General features: G+C 67.8%; 2 protein-coding genes across 4 annotated transcripts; both read left to right on the top strand.

Moving 5' to 3' along the window:
* The first annotated feature begins 225 nt into the window (after positions 1 to 225).
* On the top strand, positions 226 to 5,263 carry LOC106484789 (protein bicaudal D homolog 2-like). 3 transcript variants are annotated; one of them, XM_067315083.1, is made up of 9 exons: positions 226 to 272; positions 1,841 to 2,097; positions 2,189 to 2,401; positions 2,482 to 2,634; positions 2,726 to 3,058; positions 3,193 to 3,358; positions 4,155 to 4,302; positions 4,402 to 4,533; positions 5,165 to 5,263. In XM_067315083.1, the coding sequence occupies exons 2-9, from the start codon at positions 1,885 to 1,887 to the stop codon at positions 5,208 to 5,210; spliced, it is 1,404 nt and encodes a 467-aa protein (XP_067171184.1). In that variant the 5' UTR covers positions 226 to 272; positions 1,841 to 1,884; the 3' UTR covers positions 5,211 to 5,263. The 3 variants fall into 3 exon arrangements, with proteins under 3 accessions (XP_067171184.1, XP_067171187.1, XP_067171186.1); XM_067315086.1 differs by having other exon boundaries at positions 233 to 272; positions 1,868 to 2,097; XM_067315085.1 differs by having other exon boundaries at positions 234 to 272; positions 1,806 to 2,097.
* Positions 5,264 to 8,680: 3,417 nt separating this feature from the next.
* BGN (biglycan) lies at positions 8,681 to 17,090 on the top strand. The gene is made up of 8 exons (XM_067315063.1): positions 8,681 to 8,767; positions 11,675 to 11,973; positions 12,243 to 12,355; positions 13,249 to 13,462; positions 13,580 to 13,690; positions 14,530 to 14,623; positions 15,427 to 15,565; positions 16,882 to 17,090. The coding sequence occupies exons 2-8, from the start codon at positions 11,676 to 11,678 to the stop codon at positions 17,071 to 17,073; spliced, it is 1,161 nt and encodes a 386-aa protein (XP_067171164.1). The 5' UTR covers positions 8,681 to 8,767; position 11,675; the 3' UTR covers positions 17,074 to 17,090.
* Positions 17,091 to 25,191: the final 8,101 nt, after the last annotated feature.

The following is a 25,191-nucleotide window of genomic DNA, read 5'->3' as shown; positions in this document are numbered from 1 at the left end:
GGGGCGGAGCAGCGTCGCCTCCTCCAATCACGGGGCGCCGTGTCACCGGGGAGGGCGGGGTCGGCGGCTTTCCGCTTCCTCGTCGGCAGCGGACGGGGAAGAGCGGGGGGGAGGGGACAGGAGCGCGAGACGACCAATCAGAAGAGAGCCGGCGGCGGCGACAGCCAATCAGCGCGCGGCGCGCCGACCGCGAATGGGAGGGCGGGTCTTCTCGTTTCCGTTAGGTTTTCAAACGGCGGCAGGGGCTGGGCGGGGGGGAGCGGCGCGTGCAGGTAGAGCCCGATGGGGGCGGGAGGCCGCCGGGCGCGGAGGGGGGGGGGCTCCCCCCGGGAGGAGGAGGAGGAGGAGGAGGGAGCCGTTACCGACGCGGCTGCCGGCGCTGAGCGGGTCCGGGGCTGGCCACGCCTCTTCGGCGGGCGCGCCGCGCGCCGGTTGGCGGAGCGGAGAAGGGGCGGCCCCGCCCCCGCGGGCGGGAGGGAGCGGGGGGGGGCGCGCGCGCCGCACTCTGATTGGCGGAGAAGGGGGCAAGGGGCGCGCGCCGCTTTCGGCGGGAAGGGGCGGTCACATGATGCGTCGCGCGTGCGCCGTGCGCTGGAGAGGGGCGGGGGGGGGGAGGGCGCGCGCCGAACCGTTATTTTGGGCGGGAAGAGCCAGTCACGTGGCGCGTGCGCTGTGCTCTGATTGGTGGAGAGAAGCAGGTGTAGCGCGCGAGCCGAGCCGTTATTTTCGGCGGGAAGGGGCTCCCACGTGGTCCGTGGCGTGAGCGTCATGCTGATTGGTGGGTGGGGAGGGCGCGCGCGCTGCGCTGTGATTGGTGGAAAAGGGCGGGAGTGGCGCTTGCCGAGCCTTTTTTTTTTAGGCGGGAAGGGGCTCCCACGTGCCCCATACGCCAAGCTGATTGGTGGGGGGGGTTCGTGCCACGCTGCGATTGGTGGAGAGAGGCGAGGGGGAAGGGCGCGTGCCGAACCGTTATTTTGGGCGGGAAGGGCGGCCACTTGCCCCGTGTCGCGAGCGCCGTGCTCTGATTGGTGGAGAGAAGCACGGGGGGGAGGGGCGCGTGCCGAACCGTCGTTTTAGGCGGGAAGGGCTGGTCACGTGCCCTGTAGCCTGCGCTACGCGCTGTGACAGACTGAGAGGGGCGGGAGTGGCGCGTGCCCAGCCGTTTTTTCCGGCGAGAAGATGCGGTCACGTGGTCCGTCCTCTGCTCAGCAGGAGGAAGGGGGCACGCCGCGCTATGATTTTTTGGGGGAAGGGGGGAACGATGTCCGCGCCGAGCCGGTGTCGTCGGGAGGGGGCTCTCACGTGCTCTGATCGCCGGAGCGGCGCGGCAGCGGCGGACGCCCAGCCGTTTCCGGCGAGAAGCGGCTGCCGCGTTCCCCGTGGCTCCGTTTTCGGCGGGAAGGGGCGGTCACCTGCTCCGTCGCGCGTGCGCCGCGCTGACTGGCGCCGAGGGGGCGGTGCGGCGCGCGCGCTGTGCTGTGATTGGTGGAGCGAGGCGGGGGGGGGGGGGGAAGGAAGCACGCGCCGCGCCGCGTTCGGCGGGAAGGGGCTCTGGCACCTTTCGTCGCGCGAGCGCCGCGCGCTGATTGGTGGAGAGCGGGCGGGAGCGGCGCGTGCCGGGCCCTTTTCGGCGGGAAGGCGCGGTCACGTGCGCTATCGCCGCGCTGTGATTGGTGGAGAGCTGGCGGGGTGAGAGCGGTGCGTTTCCCCCTCTCTCCTCAGAGCGGCAGTTTCCTCACTCGCCTTCGGGCGGGGGAGCCGCGGGCTCCTCTTGGGGGCGCTAATTTACCTCAAGAACGGGGCAGTTCTCTCCCTGGTGGAAGTGTTGCCCCTCTCACAGTCTCCGGGACCATTCCGGGCCCCTCAGCCCCCCGCAGCGCGCCCATGGCGACAATGGAGGAAGAGGAGGAAAGCGGCGGGCTGCGCGCCGAGGTGCTGCGGCTGGCGGCGGAGCTGCAGGAGGCCACGCGGGCCCAGGAGCAGGCGGCCCGCTGCGGGCTGGCCCTGCTGGAGGAGAACGGCGAGCTCCGCCAGCGCTGCCGGGATCTCGAGGGGCAGCTGGAGGCCCTGCGCGCGGAGCTGGCCTGTGCCACTGAGGTACTGGGGCTCCCTGCTTGGGAGGGGAGGGGGACGGACACCGCAGTGGCGGCCTCGTGCCCCTTTTTCATACCTCCGTCTTCCCATGCAGGCCCTGGCGGAAGCCCAGAGCGGCCAGAAGCGGGCGGTGGCTGCCAGCGAGACCCGGGAGGAGGCCCTGGTGCAGGAGGCTGCCGCCAAAGAGGCCCAGCTGGGTGCCCGCCTGGAGGAGCAGCGGGGGGACCTGCGGCAGCTCCAGTGCCAGCTCCGCGACGCCCGGGCAGACAACGAGCGCTTGGCCACGGCCTTGCAGGACCTGCGGCAGGTGAGGGGGCACGTCCTGGGGATGGTGTGGGGAGGATTAGGGCCGCCCCGTGGGTGCTGAGGTTCCTTCTCCCTATCCAGGAGTGCCAGGCGCTGGTGGGCGAGCGCGCCCAGCTGCGGGACGCGCTGCGGCAGCACCGGGAAGCGGAGCCCCAGCGCCAGCAGGAGCGCCGCGACCTGGAGGAGGAGATCATCTCCCTCCAGAAGCAGCTCTCCCTGCTCGCGAGCAGCCAGGTAGGTCCCGTGAGGAGGGACCGGCACCTGCGCGGGGAGGACCCCGGCGTCCGGCTTGGGCGAGGACCCCATTGCCCGCTTGCCGCGGCAGGCGGAGCTGGAGGCGCTGCAGCAGGAGGGCCGTCAGCGGGCGGAGGAGCTGGCGCAGGCCAGGGCCAAGCTGGCCGAGCAGGAACAGCTCCGGGTGCAGGCGGAGCAGCGCCTCGAGGAGGCCGTGGCGGCATTGGCGGCTGAGCGGGAGCGGTGCCAGGAACAGGCAGCCGCCGGCCCGGGGGGCCCCGACGCGGAGGGGGATGACGATGGCGGCACCGATGCTGCCCCGGCGCCCGTCGACTCCCCCGGCCCCGTGCCGGGCCTCGTCGCGGATCTCTTCAGCGAGATGAGTCTCTCCGAGATCCACCGGCTGCGGGAGCAGCTCCTCCAGGTCAGGGTGGGGCCCGCCCACCTGGGGGTGGAGCCTCTGTGGGAGGGGGTGGGGCTCAGCAGGATGGGGGCAGGCACACAGGAGACCCAGGCATCCGGGTGACCCCCCCCTTCTCCCTCTCTCCCTCCCTGCAGGCGGAGCAGGAGGCCGCGGGGGCTCGGGAGGAGCTGGCCGAGGCCCGGCGGGCCCTGGGGGCTGGCCCTGCCTCTGGACCCGCCCCCTGCCCTGACCCCGCCCACCAGGCACTGACCCAGGAGGTCGCTGCCCTCCGTGCTGCCCTGGGGGCCAGCCGGCAGGTGGGTCTGGGGGGTGGGGGGTCTCATGGTGGCCACACCCCCTACCTGAGGGCCTCTTCCATGGGTGGGGTGTTGTGGCCACACCCCTTAACAGGCAGGGCTAGCCCTGTGGGGGGTGGGGCTTGTCATGAGCATCATGCCCAGGAGGTGGGGCTTGCCAACTGGAAGGTAGGGAGGGGTGGGGCTGGTGCCCTGTCAATCACCCTGGGGGGGGTGGGGCTTGCCCTGAGCCTCATAGCTGGGGTGGGACTGGTGCCCTGTCAATCACCCTGGGAGGTGGGGCTTGTCCTGAGCCTCATGCCTGGGGGTGGTGCTGGTGCCCTGTCAATCACCCCAGGGAGGGTGGGGCTTGCCCCAAGCCTTGTGTCCAGGGGGTGGGGCTGGTGCCATGTCAATCACTCCTGGGGGTGGGGCTTGTCTTGAACCTTGTGCCCAGGGGGTGGGACTTGCCAACTGGCAGGTGGGGAGGGGGTGGGGCTGGTGCCCTGTCAATCACCCCAGGGAGGGTGGGGCTTGCCTTGAGCCTTGTGTCCAGGAGGTGGGACTAGTGCCATGTCAGTCACCCCAGGGGGTGGGGCTTGCCCTGAGGCTTATACCCAGGGGGCAGGGCTGGTGCCCTGTCAATCACTCCCGGGGGGTGGGGCCAGTGCCATCAATCACCCCAGGGGGTGGGGCTAGCAGGAGGGGCGGGTCTGGCTGCTGCCCCCTGTCGGTCACCCCCGAGAGAGGGGAAGGGGAGCGATGGGGCTGGGGACGCCGTGGGTCTCCGTCCCCATGTCGCTCGGCACGCCGGCAGGCAGCGGGGACGGCGCTGTGCCAGCTGCGGGGCCGCCTGGCGGGGCAGCAGGCGGTGGCGGCAGCAGCGCTGCGGGGGCTGCGGCAGGAGCTGGCGGCGCTGCAGGAGGAGGCGGCGGGGCTGGCCTCCCGCCGCGCCGCGCTGGACGCCAGGTGAGCCCGCGGGGACGCCGGCGCGCGTCACGTCTCCTGTCACGTGTCGCGTTCCCCTCCTCCTTCTCCCTGACACGCCCTAACACGCGTGTGGCGCAGGTGCGAGGAGGCGGGCGCCCGGGCGGCCGAGGCGGAGCGGCGCCTGGCGGAGGCGTGCGCCGAGAAGCGGGCGCTGGGGGCCCTCCTGCGCCAGGCCCTGCGCCGGCAGCGGGGCCTCGCGCGGCGCCTCCGGTACGGCAGCACGCGGGGGGCGCCGGGGGGGGAACAACATGGGATTATGTGGGAGGTGGGACAGGGGATTACACGGATCAGGGAGAGGGAAGAGTCAGGGGGAGCATGAGGGGACCCAGGTGGGGGACACGGGCTGAGAACATGGGGACATGGGGTCACGCAGGGCATGGGGGACATGGGATGCCAGGGGGTGACACAGGTGGGGAACATGGGATGCCACGGGGTGACACAGGTGGGGGACACAGGCAGGGGACACGGAACACCGTGGGCTGACACATGGGGGACACAGGATGCCACGGGCTGACACGTGTGGGGGACACAGGCAGGGGACACGGGATGCCATGGGCTGACATGTGGGGGACACATGTGGGGACATGGGACATCACAGGCTGGCACATGGGGGGGACACGGGCAGGGGATACGGGACACCATGGGCTGACACGCGTGGGGACATGGGACATCACAGGCTGGCATGTGGGGGGGACATGGGCAGGGGACACGGGACACCATGGGCAGACATGTGTGGGGACATGGGACATTGCGGGCTGACACGCGTGGGGGACACATGCGGGGACGCAGGACGCCACGGCGCCCTGCCCCCCCCCCCCCAACACGGCCCCTTCCCTTGCAGGGGGGACGCGGGGCCCGGCCTGGCCCCCCCCGGGCCGCTGGCCTGAGGGAGCACTGGGAGCACTGGGAGCAGCGGCCCCCCCAAACTGATCTCACTGGGACCCCAATAAACGCCCCCGTCACACCACCGCTGCCTCCTTCCCTCCCCCCCCCCCGCCCCGGACGCCTGGGTCCCTCCCTCTCCCCTCCCCCCCCCGGCCCAGGAGGGGTCCTGGCACGGCCGGGGCCCAGGCGTCCGGGCTCGGGGCCCAGGCGTCCTGGCGCCTCGCCCTGCCCGCGGTGGCGGCGGCTCCGGCTCCAGCTCCGGGAGGGGACCCAGGTGTCCGGGAGTTTCCCCGGCGCCGGCGGCTTTGGGGCCAGAATGACGTAACCAGGGAAGGAGCCTTAATGGGAACCAGGTGAGGGGGCCCGGACGCCTGGGCCCCTCGGGGGGGGGAGGGGCTCCCCGGGACCCTGCTGGGTGTCGTCGTCGTCACCCCCCCCCCCCAAGGGGCCCAGGCGTCCGGGTCCCCTTCCCCTGGGGCATCCAGGTGTCTGGGGGGGGACAGAGATGCCCCCCCTTGCACACGGCTCACACATGCTGGGGACACACCAAGGATGCAGTGCGTGTGCTGGGGACACGTGGCTCGCACACGCCAGGAACACGCTAAGGGTGTGAGACACGCCGGGACGAACGGCTCGCACACACCAGGAACACGCCAAGGACATGCACACGCTGGGGGCTCACACACGCCAGGAACACCCTAAGGGTGTGAGACACACTAGGATGAATGGCTTGCACATGCCAGGAACATGCCAAGGACACGTGCATGCTGGGGGCTTGCACATGCCAGGAACACGCTAAGGGTGTGAGACACGCTGGGACGAACGGCTCGCACACACCAGGAACACGCCAAGGACACATACATTGGGGCTGGCACATGCCAGGAGCACGCTAAGGGTGTGAGACACGCTGGGACAAACGGCTCGCACACACCAGGAACACGCCAAGGACACATACATTGGGGCTGGCACATGCCAGGAGCACGCTAAGGGTGTGAGACACGCCGGGACGGATGGCTCGCGCACACCAGGAACATGCCAAGGACACGCACACACGCTGGGGGCTGGCACACACTGGGGACATGGGACACATGCCAGGGGCACGCCGAGGAGCTGGGGCACACGGCTCGCACACGCCGGGGGATGCTATGGGGCAGGAGATGCTATGGGGATGCTATGGGGTAGGAGGGGCTGTGGGGATACTATGGGGATGCTATGGGGCAGGAGGAGCTATAGGGGTGCTATGGGGGTGCTATAGGGGCTCCTATGGGGCAGGAGGGGCTATAGGGGTGTTGTGGGGGTGCTATGGGGGCAGGAGGGGCTATAGAGATGCTATGGGGCAGGAGGGGCTATAGGGGTGCTATGGGGCAGGAGGTGCTATGGGGATGCTATGGGGTAGGAGGGGCTGTGGGGATACTATGGGGATGCTATGGGGCAGGAGGAGCTATAGGGGTGCTGTGGGGCTCCTATGGGGCAGGAGGAGCTGTAGGGGTGCTGTGGGAGTGCTATGGGGCAGGAGGGGCTATGGGGATGCTGTGGGGGTGCTATGGGGCAGGATGGGCTATAGGGGTGCTATGGGGCAGGAGGTGCTATGGGGATGCTATGGGGTAGGAGGGGCTGTGGGGATACTATGGGGATGCTATGGGCAGGAAGAGCTATAGGGGTGCTGTGGGGCTCCTATGGGGCAGGAGGAGCTGTAGGGGTGCTGTGGGGGTGCTATGGGGCAGGAGGGGCTATAGGGGTGCTATGGGGATGCTATGGGATTGCTATGGGGGTCCTATAGGAGCAGGAGGTGCTATGGGGCAGGAGGTGCTATGGGGTGCTATAGGGATGCTATGCAAGTACTGCGGGGGTCCTATGGGGGTGCTGTAGAGGGTGCTGTGGGGCAGGAGGTGTTGCAGGGATGCTATGGGGGCACTAGAAGTCCTGTGGGTCAGGTGTGCTATAGGGTGGCTATAAAGGCCTTGGGGAGCAGGGTGGGTTATAGGGGTGCTATAGAGAGTGCTATAGGGCAGGGGTGGCATAGGGAAGCTATGGGGTGCTGTAGAGCAGGGGGTCCTATAGGGAAGCTATAGGGGTGCTGTAGGGCAGAGAATGTTATAGGGGGCGCTATGGGGCAGGGGCTGTTATAGGGGCACTATAGGGGTGCTATGGGGCAGAGTGTTATAGAGGTGCTATAGAGGTGCTATGGGTCAGGGGCTGTTATAGGGGCGCTATAGGGGTGCTATGGGGTAGAGTGTTATAGAGGTGCTATAGGGGTGCTATGGGTCAGGGGCTGTTATAGGGGTGCTATAGGGGTGCTATGGGGCAGAGTGTTATAGGGGTGCCGTGGGGCAGGGGCTGCTATAGGGATGCTATAGGGGTGCTATGGGGCAGAGAGTGTTATAGAGGTGCTGTGGGGCAGGGGCTGCTATAGGGATGCTATAGGGGTGCTATGGGGCAGAGAGTGCTATAGGGGTGCTATAGGGGTGCTGTGGGGCAGGGGCTGTTATAGGGGTGCTATAGGGGTGCTGTGGGGCAGAGAGTGTTATAGGGGCACTATAGGGGTGCTGTGGGGCAGGGGCTGTTATAGGGGCGCTATAGGGGTGCTATGGGGCAGAGAGTGTTATAGGGGCGCTATAGGGGTGCCGTGGGGCAGGGGCTGCTATAGGGGCGCTATAGGGGTGCTGTGGGGCAGAGAGTGTTATAGGGGTGCTATAGGGGTGCTGTGGGGCAGGGGCTGTTATAGGGGTGCTATAGGGGTGCTGTGGGGCAGAGAGTGTTATAGGGGCACTATAGGGGTGCTGTGGGGCAGGGGCTGTTATAGGGGCGCTATAGGGGTGCTATGGGGCAGAGAGTGATAGGGGCGCTATAGGGGTGCTGTGGGGCAGGGGCTGTTATAGGGGCGCTATAGGGGTGCTATGGGGCAGAGAGTGTTATAGGGGCGCTATAGGGGTGCCGTGGGGCAGGGGCTGTTATAGGGGCACTATAGGGGTGCTATGGGGCAGGGGTTGTTATAGGGGTGCTATAGGGGTGCTGTGGGGCAGAGAGTGTTATAGGGGCGCCGTGGGGCAGGGGGGAGCCGCATCCGTCACCAGCAATCCGGGGCCGGGAGCAGAGGGGGGAAATTGAACCCAGGCGTCTGGGCCCCCCCCCAAAAGGGACCCAGGGGTCCGGATCCCGCCCCCCCACCAAGGGGGCCCAGGCGTCCGGGCCTCTCTCCGGCAGGTTCCCCCGTGCCGGCAGCGGGGCGCAGGGGCGAGGCGGCGCCCGGACGCCTGGGTCCCCCGGGGTCCCCGGGGCAGGGCGGGGGGGGCCCGGACGCCTGGGTCCCCTCCCCATCCCCGGGCCGGGCGTTCGTTTTTCCGCCCTCGCGCTCGAATTCGGCTTTTTTGGCAGGTGCCTGATAGGAACCATCTGGTGCCGGGGGGGGGGGGGGGGGACGGACAGGGGGGACGGACAGACGGACGCGTCTGCGGGGCGGGGGGGCGCGTGCGCGTGCGAGGGGGCCCCGCGTGTGCGCCGCCACTCGAGCACCGAGGCGGCGACGGGACGGGAGCGAGAGTCCGGCCTCCCCGACGAGGTGGGTGCCCGCCCGGACACCGGGGTCCCCTCGGACACCTGGGCCCCCCCATGGACACCCGGGTACCCTCGGACACCTGGGCCCCCCCTCCGCGGCCGCCCGGACGCCTGGGTCCCGCTCCGCCGTGGGACGCCCCGGGTTGGGAAAAGGGGGGGGTAACGACGCGTTCGCTGGACGCCTGGGTCCCCCTGTCTCACCCGGAGCATCCTAAGGGGAAAGCAGGTCCCCGGACGCCTGGGCTCTCTCCGGCGGCGCGGGATTGGGGGGGGCGGCAGCAGCGAGTCCGTGTCGGGACGCCTGGGTCCCCTCCGCACGCAGGGTTTGAATGGGAAGTGCCGGACGCCTGGGCTCCCCAGAGAGGGGGGGGAACAGCTTGGGGCTCCCGGACGCCTGGGCTCCCTGGGGGAATTTGGGGGCTCCCGGACGCCTGGATCCCCTGGTGGGGGGGATGATTTGGGGCTCCCAGACTCCTGGGCTCCCCGGAGAGGGAGGGAACAGCTTGGGGCTCCCGGACGCCTGGGCTCTGCGGTGGAATTTGGGGTTCCCAGACGCCTGGGCTCCCCGGTGGAGTTTGGGGCTCCCGGACGCCTGGATCCCCTGGTGGGGGGGATGATTTGGGGCTCCCGGACTCCTGGGCTCCTCGGAAAGGGGGGGAACAGCTTGGGGCTCCCAGACGCTTGGGCTCTGCGGTGGAGTTTGGGGCTCCCGGACGCCTGGGCTCCCTGGGGGAATTTGGGGCTCCCGGACGCCTGGGCTCCCCGGAGAGGGAGGGAACAGCTTGGGGCTCCTGGACGCCTGGGCTCCCCAGTGGAATTTGGGGCCCCCGGACGCCTGGGCTCCTCGGAGAGGGAGGGAACAGCTTGGGGCTCCCGGACGCCTGGGCTCCCGGGCCCCCGGACGCCTGGGTTCCTCGGAGAGGGGGGGAACAGCTTGGGGGTCCCAGACGCCTGGATCCCCTGGTGGGGGGGATGATTTGGGGCTCCTGGATGCCTGGTCTCCCCAGGGGAATTTGGGACTCCCGGACGCCTGGGTCCTCTGGCAGTGGGGGGGGGGAGGATGATTTGGGGCTCCCGGACGCCTGGGTCCGTCCCGCTGGCCCCCTCCCCTCCCTCCCTCGCTGCCTCCCTCCCGCCTTGGCAGGGCCGGCGGGACGGAAACGCTTCGTCGGATTTTCCCCCCGTTCCCAGACACTCCGAGGCGGCTTGGCCGCCAGCCCCCCCCCTCCTCGCAGCCAGGAGAGCCCAGGCGTCCGGGCCCCCCCCTCCCCTCCCCCGCCTTCCCCCAGCCCAGGGACCCAGGCGTCCGGGCAGCCCCGCCCGGCGGCCGGTGCCAGGCCGTGGCCCGTGGCCGGGTGCCCGCGGCCTGGCCGCTCGCCCCTGCCCGCGGCGCCGCCATCCCCCCCCCCCCCAACCCCAACCCCACCCCAGCCGGCGGCGGGGGCCCGGACGCCTGGGCCCATGGCGGGAGCCAACCGTCCCCCCCCTCCACCGCTGCCGCCAACCTGCTAACGTGGCACCCTGCCCACGCTCGGCGGGACCCAGGCGTCCGGGCCCCCCCTCCCCTCCCCACCACCCAGGAGAGGGACCCAGGCGTCCGGGACACGTCCCCCCGCTCCAACCGCCGGGCACCACACCCTGCCCGCGGCTGGGAGAGGGCCCAGGCGTCCGGGTGCCCTGTGCCCACCCCCCCCCCCCCGCGCTGCTCCTCCTGGCGATGGCAGCGCCGGAGCCCTGGGCACGGCCCTGCATCCTCGTGCGAAACGTGTCCTCATGTGAAACGTGTCCTCGTGTGAAACGTGTCCCTGTGTGAAGCGTATTCTTGTGCAAAGCATGTTCTTGTGCAAAGCGTGTCCTTGTGCAAAGCATGTCCTCGTGTAAAGTGTGTCCTCGTGTGAAACGTGTCCCCATGCAAAGCATGTTCTTGTGCAAAGCATGTTGTCGTGCAAAGCGTGTCCCCGTGCAAAGCATGTCCTCGTGTGAAGCGTGTCCCTGTGCAAAGCATGTTCTTGTGCAAAGCACATCCCTGTGCAAGACGCATCTCCCTGTCCCTGAGTGAAGTGGGTCCATGCGAGGCGCGTCCTCGCGTGATGCGCGTCCCCATGCAAGGCTGGTCCCTGTGCGAGGTGGGTCCTTGCCCGAGTTGTGTCCCTGCGCGAGGCCAGTTCCCGTGTGAGGCCGCTCCCTGCATGAGGTGGATCCTCGCACGAGCCCTGTCCCTGTGTGAACCTGGTCCTCGTGCAAACCCCGTGCCTGTGCGAGCCCCGTGCCCGTGCAAGGCCTGTGCCTGCGCGAGCCCCGTGGCCGTGCAAACCCTGTCCCCATGCGATCCCCATCCCCGTGCGAGCCTGGTCATCGTGCGAGCCCCGTGCCCGTGCAAGCCCCGTGCCCGTGCAAGGCCGGTGCCTGTGTGAGCCCGGTGCCTGTGCAGCCCCCATCCCCGTGCAAGGCCGGTGCCTGCGCGAGCCCCGTGGCCGTGCAAACCCTGTCCCCACGCGATCCCCATCCCCGTGCGAGCCTGGTCCTCGTGCGAGCCCCGTGCCCATGCAAGGCCAGTGCCCGTGTGAGCCCGGTGCCTGTGCAACCCCCATCCCTGTGCGAAGCTGGTGCCCATGCAAAGCTGGTGCCCATGCGAGGGGCGGTCCCTGTGCAAACCCTGTCCCCGTGCGAGACCGGTGCCCATGGGAGCCCTGTGCCCGTGTAAACGCCGTGCCCATGCGATTCCCATCCCCGTGCAAGCCTGGTCCTGTGCAAACCCTGTGCCCGTGCGAGCCCCATGCCCGTGCGAAGCTGGTGCCCGTGTGAAGCCGGTGCCCATGCGAGCCCGGTGTCTGTGCAATCCCTGTCCCTGTGCAATCCCTGTCCCCACGTGATCCCCGCGTTCATGCGAGCCCCGCGCCCGTGCCGGCAGGATGGCGGGGCTGGTGCTGCTGGCGCTGGCGCTGGGCGCGGGGGCGCTGCCCTTCGAGCAACGCGGCTTCTGGGACTTCGCGCTGGACGAGGGCCCCGGCGGCAGGCGGCTGGCGGCGGCGATGGCGGACAGCGGCGGCGGCGGCGGCGACGACAGCGGCGACGGCGACGAGGCCTCGGGCTTCTTCCCCACCTCGGGGGCCCCCGACGGCGACGGCGACGCCGAGCCGCCCCCCTACAGCGGCCTCTGCCCCTTCGGCTGCCACTGCCACCTGCGCGTGGTGCAGTGCTCCGACCTGGGTGAGCCCCCCCGGACGCCTGGGCCCCCGCTGGGGGGGGGGCGGGCAGGACGCCTGGGCCCTTGGGGGCTGGGGAGACCTGGGTGTGTGTGGGGCAGGACGCCTGGGCCCTTGGGGGCCGGGGAACGGGGGTCCCTGGGGTCTCCCTCGGGGACCGAGCCGGGCCCCGGACGCCTGGGTCCCTGGGGAGGGTGGTCGGGGCGGGGGCCCCGGTGCGCTGCGGCGCCCGGACGCCTGGGTCCCCTCCGCTGTGTGTCCCCCCCCCGCCAGGCCTGACGGAGGTGCCCAAGGACATCCCGCCCGACACCACGCTGCTGGACCTGCAGAACAACCGCATCACCGAGCTGCGGCCCCACGACTTCCGGGGCCTGCGGCACCTCTACGTGCGTGTCCCCTCGTGTCCCCGCGCGGCTCCAACCCCCCCGCTCCCTGGTTCCCGCGTCCCCTGGTCCCGGGGACCCCGGCTCCGTTCCCTGTTCCCTGTATCTGGGGTTTCCTTGCTTCCTGTGGCCCTTGTCACCTGTTTCCTATAGTCCCATGGTCCCTGCATCCCTCGTCCCCTGAATCCCATGGTCCCAGTGTCCCCTGCATCCCATGTTTCCATGTTCCATGTGTCCCATGTCCCCTGTATCCCAAGGTCCTGTGATCCCTGTGTGCCTCATTCCCTGGGTCCCATGGTCCCAGCATCCCACATCCCTTGTATCCCATGGCCCAATGGTCGCTGTGTCCCTTGTCCCCTATATCCCGTGGTTCCGTGGTCCTAGCGTTCCCTGTCCCCAGTTCCCTGTGGTCGTGGTGTCTCATGTTCCCTGTTTCCCATGGTCCCAGTGTCCCTCATCCCCTGTATTCCATGTTCCCATGGTTGTTGCATTCTTTGTTCCCTGTATCCCATGATCCGATGGTCCCTGTGTCCCTTGTTCCCACTGTCCCGGGGTCCCAGTGTCCCTTGTCCCCTGTTTCCCATGGTCCCAGTGTCCCCTGTATCCCATGTTCCCATGGTCCCTCGTCCCCTGAATCCCATGGTCACAGTGTCCCACGTCCCTTGTATGTCACGGTCCAATGGTCCCTATGTCCCTTGTCCCCTGTATCCCAAGGTCCCATGGTCCCCGTGTCCCTCGTCCCCTATATCCCATGTTCCCACGGTCTCAGTGTCCCCCATACCCCCCGTATCCCACATCCCCACGGCTCCCGCGGCCCTCGTCCCCCGCGTCCCCCGCGTCCCCCGCGTCCCCCCCGCGCCGCCCCCCGCTGACGGCGCCGCCGCGCGCGGGCCCAGGCGCTGGTGCTGGTGAACAACGGGCTGCGGCGGGTGCACGCGGGGGCCCTGGCGCCGCTGACGCGCCTGGAGAAGCTCTACCTGTCGCACAACCGCCTGGCGGCCATCCCGGCTCCGCTGCCGCCGGGGCTGCTGGAGCTGCGCGTGCACGACAACCGCATCCGCGCCGTGCCGCGGCGCGCCTTCCGCGGCCTGCGCCACGTCAACTGCATCGGTGAGCGCGGGGCTCGCCCCCCCGGGACACGGAGGGGACACGGAGGGGACGCGGAGGGGAGGACGCCCGGCGGCCCCGCGCCCGGCCTCACCGTCTCCGTCCCCCCCCCCGCCGCAGAGATGGGGGGCAACCCCCTGGACAACAGCGGCTTCGAGCCCGGCGCCTTCGCCGGCCTCAAGCTCAACTACCTGCGCATCTCCGAGGCCCGCCTCACCAGCGTCCCCAAAGGTAAGGGCCTGTCCCCTCCTTGTCCCCTCCCTGCCGCCTCCCTGCCACCTCCCTGCCGCCTCGCATCTCGCTCCATCGCCTCCCTGCCGCCTCCCTGCCGCCTCCCTGCCACCTCCGTCCCCTTCCGGCGCGTCTCCGAGGCCCGCCTCACCAGCGTCCCCAAAGGTAAGGGCCTGTCCCCTCCTTGTCACCTCCCTGCCGCCTCCCTGCCACCTCCCTGCCACCTCCGTCCCCTTCTGGCGCGTCTCCGAGGCCCGCCTCACCAGTGTCCCCAAAGGTAAGGGCCTGTCCCCTCCTTGTCACCTCCTTGTCACCTCCCTGCCACCTCCCGGCTGCCTCGCATCTCGCTCCATCGCCTCCCTGCCACCTCCCTGCCGCCTCCGTCCCCTTCCGGCGCGTCTCCGAGGCCCGCCTCACCAGCGTCCCCAAAGGTAAGGGCTTGTCCCCTCCTTGTCCCCTCCCTGCCACCTCCCATCTCGTCCTGTCACCTCCCTCCTACCTCGCATCTCGCTCCATCGCCTCCCTGCCACCTCCCTGCCACCTCCTTGCCATCTCTGTCCCTTTCCGGCGCGTCTCCGAGGCCCGCCTCACCAGCGTCCCCAAAGGTAAGGGCCTGTCCCCTCCTTGTCACCTCCCTGCCGCCTCCTTGCCACCTCGCATCTCGCTCCATCGCCTCCCTGCCACCTTCCTGCCACCTGCTGTCCCCGCGCTGTGCTCTGTGCCCCGCGCATCTCCCTGTCGCCATCCCGCGTCTCTGTCCCCGTGTCCTCTCCGTCCCCGTGTCCCTCGTGTACTCCCGTGTCCCCACGTGTCCCCGCGTGTCCCCGCGCGCCCCCCAGACCTCCCCGAGACCCTGCGGGAGCTGCACCTCGACCACAACCGCATCCAGACCATCGAGCGCGACGACCTCAAGCGCTACGGGCAGCTCGCCCGGTACGGGGGGCGCTGGGGGCGACTGGGAGCGACTGGGGGCAGGATGGGGGGCACTGGGGGCGACTGGGAGCGACTGGGGGCAGGACGGGGGGCACTGGGAGCAACTGGGAGCGACTGGGGGCAGGATGGGGGACACTGGGGGGAGCTGGGAGTGACTAGGAACGACTGGGGGTAGGATGGAGGATACTGGGAGCGACTGGGAACAGGATGGGGGATACTGGGAGGGACTGGGAGCGACTGGGGGCAGGATGGGGGGCACTGGGAGGGATTGGGAGCAGGATGGGAGCACTGAGAGCGACTGGGAGCAACTGGGGGCAAAACTGGGGACACTGGAGAGGATTGGGAGCAACTGGGAGGGACTGGGGGCAGGATGGGGGGCACTGGGAGCGACTGGGAGGGACTGGGAGTGACTGGCAGCAGGATGGGGGGCACTGGGAGCGACTGGGGGCAGGATTGGGGAGACTGGGAGCAACTGGGAGGGACTGGGAGGGACTGGGGGCAGGATTGGGGACACTGGGGGGAACCGGGACCTACTGGGAGTGACTGAGGGCAGGATTGGGAGCAACTGGGAGGGACTGGGAGCAGGATGGGGGATGCTGGGGGGACGCTGGGGGCTGGACTGGGGATACTGGGGGGGCACTGGGAGCAACTGGGAGGGACTGGGAGCAGGATGGGGGGCAGTGGGGGGGGGCAGCGGGAGCCCTGGGGCAGGCGGGGGTCCCTCACTGACCGTGTGTGTCCCCGTGTCCCCCCCCCCCCGTGTGTCCCCCCCCCCCATGTCCGTCCGTCCGTCCGTCCCCCAGGCTGGGCCTGGGCCACAACGAGATCCGGGAGGTGGCGGAGGGCGGCTTGAGCCCGCTGGGATCCCTGCGGGAGCTGCGCCTGGAGCACAACCGGCTGCGCCGGGTCCCCCCGGGGCTGCCCGGCCTGCGGCTGCTCACGGTGCGGGGGATCCGTCGGGGGGGATCCATCGGGGGGATCCATTGATCCATCGGGGGGATCCATCCATCGGGGGGGGTGGGGATCCCTGCGGGAGCTGCGCCTGGAGCACAACCGGCTGCGCCGGGTCCCTCCGGGGCTGCCCGGCCTGCGGCTGCTCACGGTGCGGGGGATCCGTCGGGGGGGATCCATCGGGGGGATCCATTGATCCATCGGGGGGATCCATCCATCGGGGGGGTGGGAATCCCTGCGGGAGCTGCGCCTGGAGCACAACCGGCTGCGCCGGGTCCCTCCGGGGCTGCCCGGCCTGCGGCTGATCACGGTGCGGGGGATCCGTCGGGGGGGATCCATCGGGGGGATCCATTGATCCATCGGGGGGATCCATCCATCGGGGGGGTGGGAATCCCTGCGGGAGCTGCGCCTGGAGCACAACCGGCTGCGCCGGGTCCCCCCGGGGCTGCCCAGCCTGCGGCTGCTCACGGTGCAGGGGATCGGGGGGGATCCATCGGGGGGATCCATTGGGGGGATCCATCCATCGGGGGGGGGGTGGGGATCCCTGCGGGAGCTGCGCCCGGAGCATAACCAGCTGTGCCGGGTCCCCCCGGGGCTGCCCAGCCTGCGCCTGCTCACGGTGCGGGGGATCGGGGGGGATCCATTGGGGGATCCATTGGGGGGTTCGGGGGGACACTTGGGGGGTACTGGAAGGCACTGGGAAGCACTGGGAAGCACTGGAAAGCACAAAGGAGTCACTGGGGGGCACCTGGAGGCACTGGGAAGCACCGGGGGCACTGGGAAGCACTGAAGGGTCACTGGGTGCACTGGGGAGCACTGGGGGGCACCCGGAGGCACTGGGGGCACTGGGGGGCACTGGGGGCACTGGGAAGCATTGGAAAGCACTGAGGAGTCGCTGGGGGGCACTGGGAGGCGCTGGGGGGCACTGGGAGGCACTGGGGGGCACTGGGGAGTCACTGGGGGGGACACTGGGAGGCACTGGGAGCACTGGGAGCACCGGGTGTCTGCTCACACCACTGACATCTCTCCCTTTCCCTTGTGTCTCCCCATGTCCCCCCCGTGTGTCCCCCCCATGTCCCCCCCATGTCCCCCTGTGTGTCCCCCCTTGTCCCCCCCGTGTCCCCCCCATATCCCCCCTGTATCCCCCCGTGTCCCCCCCATGTCCCCCCCATGTCCCCCCGTGTGTCCCCTGCGTGTCCCCCCCTTGTCCCCCCCGTGTCCCCCCCTGTATCCTCCCCATGTCCCCCCCGTGTGTCCCCCCCGTGTCCCCCCCGCGTCCCCCCCCCGTGTCCCCCCCCCCCCCGCAGGTGGTGTACCTGCACGGCAACAACATCTCGCGGGTGGGGGCTCAGGACTTCTGCGCCCCCCCCGGGGCCAAGCGGGCCCATTACCAGGGCCTGAGCCTGTTCGGGAACCCCGTGGCGCCCGGCGCCGTGCCGCCCGCCGCCTTCCGCTGCCTCGCCGACCGCCTCGCCCTCCACTTCGGCAACTACAAGTGACGTCCCCGCGCGTGTGTGTCCCCCCCCGGCGGGGACACCGTGGGGACAGCGACACCGACACCGCGGGGATGCTGCGGGGACGCGTGCCTTCCCCCCCCCCCGCGGCGGCTGCAAGTAATGGGGACGTGGGGACACCCACAGGTGTTGGTGGGAGCGGGGGGACGTGGGGACATAGCAGACACGGGGGGACACAGGGACATGGGGACGTCACAGACACCCACGGGTGTTCGTGGGAACAGGGGGACGTGGGGACATAGGGGACACAGGGATGTCATGAGTGTTTGTGGGAGCAGGGGGACATAGGGGACATGGGACATGGGGACACGGGGACGTCACAGACACCCACGGGTGTTGGTGGGAGCGGGGGGACGTGGGGACATAGGGGACACGGGGGGACACAGGGACGTGGGGATGTCACAGACGCCCACGGGTGTTCGTGGGAGCAGGGGGAACATGGGGACATAGGGGACATGGGGGGACACAGGGATGTCACAGACACCCACGGGTGTTCATGGGAGCGGGGGGACATGGGGACATAGGGGACACGGGGATGTCATGAGTGTTTGTGGGAGCAGGGGGACATAGGGGACATGGGACATGGGGACACGGGGACATCACAGACACCCACGGGTGTTGGTGGGAGCGGGGGGACGTGGGGACATAGGGGACACGGGGGACACAGGGACACAGGGATGTCACAGACACCCACGGGTGTTCATGGGAACAGGAGGACGTGGGGACATAGGGGACACGGGGATGTCATGAGTGTTTGTGGGAGCAGGGGGACATAGGGGACGTGGGACATGGGGACACGGGGACGTCACAGACACCCACGGGTGTTGGTGGGAGCGGGGGGACGTGGGGACATAGGGGACACGGGGGGACACAGGGACGTGGGGATGTCACAGACACCCACGGGTGTTCGTGGGAGCAGGGGGACATGGGGACATAGGGGACACAGGGATGTCATGAGTGTTTGTGGGAGCAGGGGGACATAGGGGACATGGGACATGGGGACACGGGGACGTCATGGACACCCACAGATGTTCGTGGCAGCAGGGGGACGTGGGGACACAGGGGACATGGGGGGACATCACAACACCCACGGGTGTTCGTGGCAGCAGGGGGACCTGGGGACATAGGGGATGTGGGGGACATGGGGACACGGGGATGTCACAGACACCCACGGATGTTCGTGGGAGTGGGGGGACGTGGGGACATAGGGGACATGGGGGGACACAGGGACACGGGGATGTCACAGACACCCACGGATGTTCGTGGGAGCGGGGGGACGTGGGGACATAGGGGACATGGAGGGACACAGGGATGTCACAGACACCCACGGATGTTCGTGGGAGTGGGGGGACGTGGGGACATAGGGGACACGGGGGGACACAGGGACGTCACAGACACCCACGGGTGTTCGTGGGAGCAGGGGGACATGGGGACATAGGGGACACGGGGATGTCATGAGTGTTTGTGGGAGCAGGGGGACATAGGGGACATGGGACATGGGGACACGGGGACGTCACAGACACCCACGGATGTTCATGGGAGCAGGGGGGACATGGGGACATGGGGGGACATAGGGGACGTGGGGGGACACAGGGACGTCACGGGTGTTTGTGGGAGCAGGGGGATGTGGGGACATGGGGGACACGGGGACGTCACGGACACCCACGGGTGTTCGTGGGAGCAGGGACACAGGGGGACATAAGGGACATGGGGGGACATGGGGATGTCACAGACACCCAGGGGCGTTTGTGGGAGCAGGGGGACATGGGGGGACATGGGGGACAGAGGGTGACAGGGGCACCCACGGGTGCAGGGGACACCGGGGACACGGGCGCCCTGTCCCCGCTGGGCGGGGGGGGCCGTGTCCCGCTGTCGTGTGTGTCCCCCCCTACCCTCCCGGCTGACTTTACCGTTTCGCCCCTTTCTGGCCCCAAAGATCTGGGGGGGGGAGGGGCCCCCCTCCTCCTCCTCCCCCCTCCCCCCCCCCGGCGGGGCCGTTTCGGGGCCGTTTGGGGGGTTTTAACTGTTCTTCGGTTTTTCCTCGTTGTAAAAATCTTTGTGCAATAACCGCGGGTCAATAAAGGGACCGGCTGGACACGCGGGGACACGTGGGGACACGCGATGGCCACGCGGGGGACACGCGGGGACCATGTGGGGGACATGCGGGGGACATATGGGGAACAAGCGGGGGACATGCAAGGGACACCCAAGGGACACGGGGGAACATGCAAAGGACATGCAGGGGACACACGGGGGACGCATGGGGACATGCAAGGGACATGGGGGGATACACGAGGGACACATGAGGGACACGCAGGGGACATGGGGAACATACAATGGACACGGGCACATGGGACAGGTGGGGGACACGGGACGGCCCCATGGGGGACACGCAGGGACACATGACGGCCATACGGGGGACACGTGGGGACACAGGGACACATGGCCACGCAGGGGACATGCAATGAGGGACACGCAAGAGACACACGGGACACAGGGAACGTGCAAGGGACATGGGCACACGGGACAGGCAGGGGACAAGCAGGGGACACGCATGGGACAGGGACACACATGGGACACAGGTGACCATGCAATGGGCGCGGGGACACACACAGGGCACGCAAGGGACACAGGGGAACACAGAGGGGACACGTAGGGGACATGGGGGGATGCGCGAGGGACATGGGGGAACACACAGGGGACACATAGGTGCACACCATGGGGACACGCAGGGGACATGGGAGGGCACGGGGGAACACACGGGACACGTAGGGGACATGGGGGGACATGCAAGGGACGCGGGGGAACATGCAGGGGACACGTAGGTGCACACCATGGGGACACGCAGGGGACATGGGGGGACACACAAGGGACACGCCATGGGGCACGCAGGGGACACGGGGGGACATGCCACGCAGGGGACATGGGGACACGGGGGGGGACATGGGACACGCAGGGACACGCCACGGAGGGGACACGGGGGGGGACACAAGGGACACGCGGGGACGTGGGACCGCGCGCGCGCTGCGGTGGCACCGCTCCACCCCGGGTGTGGGCGGGAACACGGCGGCGCGAGGGGGGCGTGGCCCCGCCTAGACCCCGCCCCTTCTGCCCGCCAGGCTCCGCCCCTCGCCCCGCCCCACCCCGCTCCCCCTCCCTCCCCCGCCCCCCGGCCCAAACCGCGCCGCGCCTCGGGCACCGCCGCAGCGCCGGGACCCATGGCCCGGTACCGGGGGGGGGGGGCACTGGGCCGGGGGGGGGGGTCCAGGACCGGGAGGGGGGTGTCCGGGACCGGGGGGGGGGGCCTTGCAAAGGGGGGGGGATGGAGCGGGTTGCCCGTGGGGGGGGGGGCACCGCCAAGGGGAGGGGGCGGCTCTGCAAACGGGGGGGGGGCGGTTGCATTGCAAAAGGGGGGGTGCAGCGGGGGGGGGCCCCGTTGCATTGAGGGGGGGGCTGCGTTGCAAAAGGGGGGTGCTCGTGGGGTGGGGGGTTGCAATGCTTCCCCCCCCCCCCCTCCGCCGTGCATAGGGATTGGGGTGGTCGCACTGCCCGGGCTGGGGGGGGGGGATGTGCTGCAGGTGGGGAGGTTTTTGCATCCGGGGGGGGGTCACCGCGTTGTAAACGGTTTTTTTTTTGGGGGGGGGTCTGGCGTTGCAAGCAGAGTGCAGTTGGGGGGGGGGTCTTGCATTGCAAGGGGGGGGGCTGTTGCGGGGGGGGGTTATTGCAGGGCAGCCCGGTGCATTGGGGGGGGGGTCACACTGCATTGCAAAATGGGAGGGGGGCGCTGGGGGGGGGGCTATTGCATTGCAGCGGGGGGTCATTGCAGGGCGAGCGGGGGCTGTTGCATCGCCCCGGCGGGGGGGGGACGACGACGACACTGGGCCGCTTATTGCATTGCAGGATGCTCTTGCTTTTCGCGGGGGGGGGGGCGGTTTGCATTGCGGATAAGCTGCATTTAGGGGCTTTTTTTTGCATTGCTGTGGGGGGGGGTGTTGCATGGCCAGAGAGGTTTTGCATTGCGAAGCGGGGGGGGGGGGGGGGCGCTGGGCCCGGCCCGGCGTTGCGGGGAGCTATTGCATTGCAGAGTGGTGCATTGGGGGGGGGGGGTGTCATTGCACGGCGGGGGGGGGGGGAGTTGCATTGCACACGGCATGCGCCGGGCCGCGATTTGCACCGCTGCGGGGGTGTGTGTGTGTGTGTGTGTGTGTGTGTGCGGGGGGGGGGTCATTGCATTGCAGCGGAGCAGTTTTGCAGCTGGCGGGGTGTCTGGCATTGCTGGTGGGGGGGGAATTTTGCAAAGGGGGGGTCGCTGCATTGCTGGAGCGGGGGGGTGGTTTTGCAAGGTGGGGGGGTCGTGGCATTGCTGGGGGCGCAATGCAGCGACTATTGCAGTGTGGGGGTTGTTGCATTGCGGGGGGGGGTGCACGGAGGTGGGCGTGCGGGCACGCGCCCCCCCCTCACACACACACACACACGCACACGTGTGTGGGCATGTTGCCATGGGGCAGGACCCACCCGCATGCACCTGGGCACCCACGTGCAACGCCCGGCGTCCCCTCCCCGGGCCCCCTTGCACGGGAGCACACGCGTGTGCGCGCAGGCCTCGGCCGCGTGCGAGGGGAGGAGCGAGCAGCCCGCGCACGCCCGCGCACACGCGGGTGTCCTTGCACGGGCACCTGGGCCCGCCGGGCGATGCGGAGGGCAGCCGGGCTGTGGCCCGCCCGCGGTTTTTGGGGCTGCTCGGCAGAGGTTTTGGGGCGCGGTGCAGGCAGGAAGGGAGGCAAGGCGTGGTTTGCAGCGTGCCGTGCAAGGTTTTGGGGTGCAACACATGGTTTGGAGCGTGCCGTGCAAGGTTTTGGGGTGCAATGCACGCATTAATGGGTGCCATGCATGGTTTAGAGTGTGCCATGCAGAGTTTTGGGGTGCAATGCACGCATTAAGGGATGCAAGGCATGGTTTGGAGTGTGCCGTGCAAGGTTTTGGGGTGCAATGCGTGGTTTGCAGCATGCCATGCAGAGTTTTGGGGTGCAATGCACGCATTAAGGGATGCAAGGCATGGTTTGGAGTGTGCTGTGCAAGGTTTTGGGGTGCAATGCGTGGTTTGCACCATGCCATGCAAGGTTTTGGGGTGCAATGCATGGGTTAGAGTGTGCCATGCAGAGTTTTGGGGTGCAATGCACGCATTAAGGGATGCAAGGCATGGTTTGGAGCATGCCGTGCAAGGTTTTGGGGTGCAATGCACGCATTAATGGGTGCAATGCATGGTTTAGAACGTGCCTTGCAAAGTTTTGGGGTGCAAGGCATGGTTTGGAGCATGCCATGCAAAGTTTTGGGGTGCAACACGCACATTATGGGTGCAATGCATGGTTTGGAGCATGCTGTGCAAGGTTTTGGGGTGCAATGCACACATTATGGGTGAAATGCACACGTTATGGGTGCAATGCATGGTTTGCAGCGTGCCGTGCAGAATTTTGGAGTGCAATGCATATATTAATGGATGCAATGCATGGTTTGGAGTGTGCTGTGCAAGATTTGGGGGCGCAATGCACACATTAATGAATACTATGCATGGTTTGCAGCATGGCATGCAAGGTTTTGGGGTGCAATGCACACATTATGGGTGCAATGCATGGCTTGGAGTGTGCCATGCAGGATTTTGGGGTGCAATGCACAGATTATGGGGCTCGGTGCATGGCTTGGAGCATGCCGTGCAAGATTTTAGGGTGCAATGCACAGATTAAGACATGCAATGCATGGTTTGGAGGGCACAGTGCAATTTTGGGGTGTGTAATGCACATATGGGGCGCACTGCATGGCTTGGAGCTTGTTATTTTTTGGGGGGAGGCACAGCACACACATTATGGGGTCAGTGCATGGTTTGTAGTGTACTGTACAAGATTTTGGGGTGTAATGCATGGGTTATGGGGCTCAGTGCATCGTTTGGAGCGTGCTGTGCAGGATTTTGGGGTGCAGTGCATGGTTTGGAGTGTGCCATGTAGGATTTTGGGGTGCAATGCACATATTACGGGGCTCAGTGCATGGTTTGGAGTGTGCCATGCAGGATTTTGGGGTACAATGCACAGATTACGGGGTGCAGTGCATGGTTTGGAGTGTGCCGTGCAGGATTTTGGGGTGCAATGCACAGATTACGGGGCTCAGTGCACAGTTTGGACGGCATCATTTGTGTTTCGGGGGCTGCCCTGCAGCCATGAGCAGCACCCCGTGAGGGGTTGGGGTGCTCTGCAGGGTTTTGGGGTGCAAAGCAGGGATTTGGAGTGCTGTGTTTGGAAGGAGGGGTGCAGGGGCAATATTTGGGGTGGAAAACCGGGATTTGGAGGGCCGTGCGTGCAGAACGGGGTGCAGGACCCGGGTTTTGGGGTGCAAAGCTGGGATTTGGAGAGGCATGCACCTCGGAAGGGGTGCAGGGCTGTTTTTTGGGGTGCAAAGCTGGGATTTGGAGGGCCGTGCATGCAGGAGGGGGTGCAGGGCTGAGTTTTGGGGTGCAAAGCTGGGATTTGGAGAGGCATGCACCTCGGAAGGGGTGCAGGGCCCGGGTTTTGGGGTGCAAAGCCGGGATTTGGAGGGCCGTGCGCGCAGGAGGGGGTGCAGGCCCCGGGTTTTGGGGTGCAAAGCTGGGATTTGGAGAGGCGTGCACCTCGGAAGAGGCGCAGGGCTGTTTTTTGGGGTGCAAAGCCGGGATTTGGAGGGCCGTGCGCGCAGGAGGGGGTGCAGGGCCCGGGTTTTGGGGTGAAAAGCTGGGATTTGGGGTCTCGGCCCCCCCCCCGCCCCCCCTTTGGCGCAGTCCTCGCCCGCCCGCCGCAGGGCCGGGGGCGGGGCCGTGGTGCCGAGGCCCCGCCCCCTCCACTGCTCATTGGCTGCCATGGGGTGATGGACAGGCAGGGGCGGGGCCTGGGTCACTGAGGGAGGGACGGGGAGTGTCTGAGGGGAGTGGGGGGAACTGGAGGGGACTGGGAGAGACTGGGAGCACTGGGGAGACTGGGAGTTTCTGAGGTAACTGGGAGAGACTGGGAGCGACTGGGAGTTTCTGAGGTAACTGGGATTGACTGGGAGTGACTGGGAACACTGGGGGAACTGGGGAGACTGGGAGTTTCTGAGGTAACTGGGAGTTTCTGAGGGAAACTGGCATTGACTGGGAGCACTGGGAGCACTGGGAGTTTCTGAGGTAACTGGGGTGACTGGGAGTGACTAGGAATTTCTGAGGTAACTAGGATTGACTTGGAGTGACTGAGGGGACTGGGGGGGACTGGGAGTTTCTGAGGAGACTGGGATTGACTGGGAGCACTGGGAGGACTGGGAGTTTCTGAGGTAACTGGGGGAACTGGGAGTAACAGGGAGTTTCTGAGGTAACTGGCAGCAGTGGGGAGACTGGGGGGGACTGGGAGATTCTGAGGTAACTAGGGTGACTGGGAGTGACTGGGAATTTCTGAGGTAACTGGGACTGACTTGGAGTGACCGAGGGGACTGGGGGGGACTGGGAGTTTCTGAGGTAACTGGGGTGACTGGGAGTGACTGGGAGTTTCTGAGGGAACTGGGAGCACTGGGGAGACTGGGAGTTTCTGAGGTAACTGGGGTGACTGGGAGTGACTGGGAATTTCTGAGGTAACTGGGAGCACTGGGGAGACTGGGGGGGACTGGGAGTTTCTGAGGAGACTGGGGAGACTGGGAGTGACTGGGAGTTTCTGAGGGAACTGGGGTGACTGGGAGTGACTGGGAGTTTCTGAGGGAACTGGGAGCACTGGGGAGACTGGGAGTTTCTGAGGTAACTGGGGTGACTGGGAGTGACTGGGAATTTCTGAGGTAACTGGGAGCACTGGGGAGACTGGGGGGGACTGGGAGTTTCTGAGGAGACTGGGGAGACTGGGAGTGACTGGGAGTTTCTGAGGGAACTGGGGTGACTGGGAGTGACTGGGAATTTCTGAGGTAACTGGGAGCACTGGGGAGACTGGGGGGGACTGGGAGTTTCTGAGGAGACTGGGATTGACTGGGAGCATGGGGGGGACTGGGAGTTTCTGAGGGAACTGGGGTGACTGGGAGTGACTGGGAGTTTCTGAGGTAACTGGGAGTTTCTGAGGTAACTGGGAG

The sequence above is a fragment of the Apteryx mantelli genome, chromosome 41 (genome assembly GCF_036417845.1).
Source record: "Apteryx mantelli isolate bAptMan1 chromosome 41, bAptMan1.hap1, whole genome shotgun sequence".
Classification (NCBI taxonomy): Eukaryota; Metazoa; Chordata; class Aves; order Apterygiformes; family Apterygidae; genus Apteryx; species Apteryx mantelli.
The sequence above is the reverse complement of the archived record's forward strand: the minus strand, read 5'-3'. Positions and strand labels throughout refer to the sequence as shown.

Coding starts and splice junctions, on each gene's coding strand:
- LOC106484789 (XM_067315083.1), top strand. CDS start 1,885: ATGGCGACAATGGAGGAAGAGGAGGAAAGCGGCGGGCTGCGCGCCGAG. Junction 3,059..3,192: donor TGCGGGAGCAGCTCCTCCAG/GTCAGGGTGGGG, acceptor CCCTCCCTGCAG/GCGGAGCAGGAGGCCGCGGG. Junction 4,303..4,401: donor CGCGCCGCGCTGGACGCCAG/GTGAGCCCGCGG, acceptor CGTGTGGCGCAG/GTGCGAGGAGGCGGGCGCCC.
- BGN (XM_067315063.1), top strand. CDS start 11,676: ATGGCGGGGCTGGTGCTGCTGGCGCTGGCGCTGGGCGCGGGGGCGCTG. Junction 11,974..12,242: donor GGTGCAGTGCTCCGACCTGG/GTGAGCCCCCCC, acceptor CCCCCCCGCCAG/GCCTGACGGAGGTGCCCAAG. Junction 15,566..16,881: donor CCGGCCTGCGGCTGCTCACG/GTGCGGGGGATC, acceptor CCCCCCCCGCAG/GTGGTGTACCTGCACGGCAA.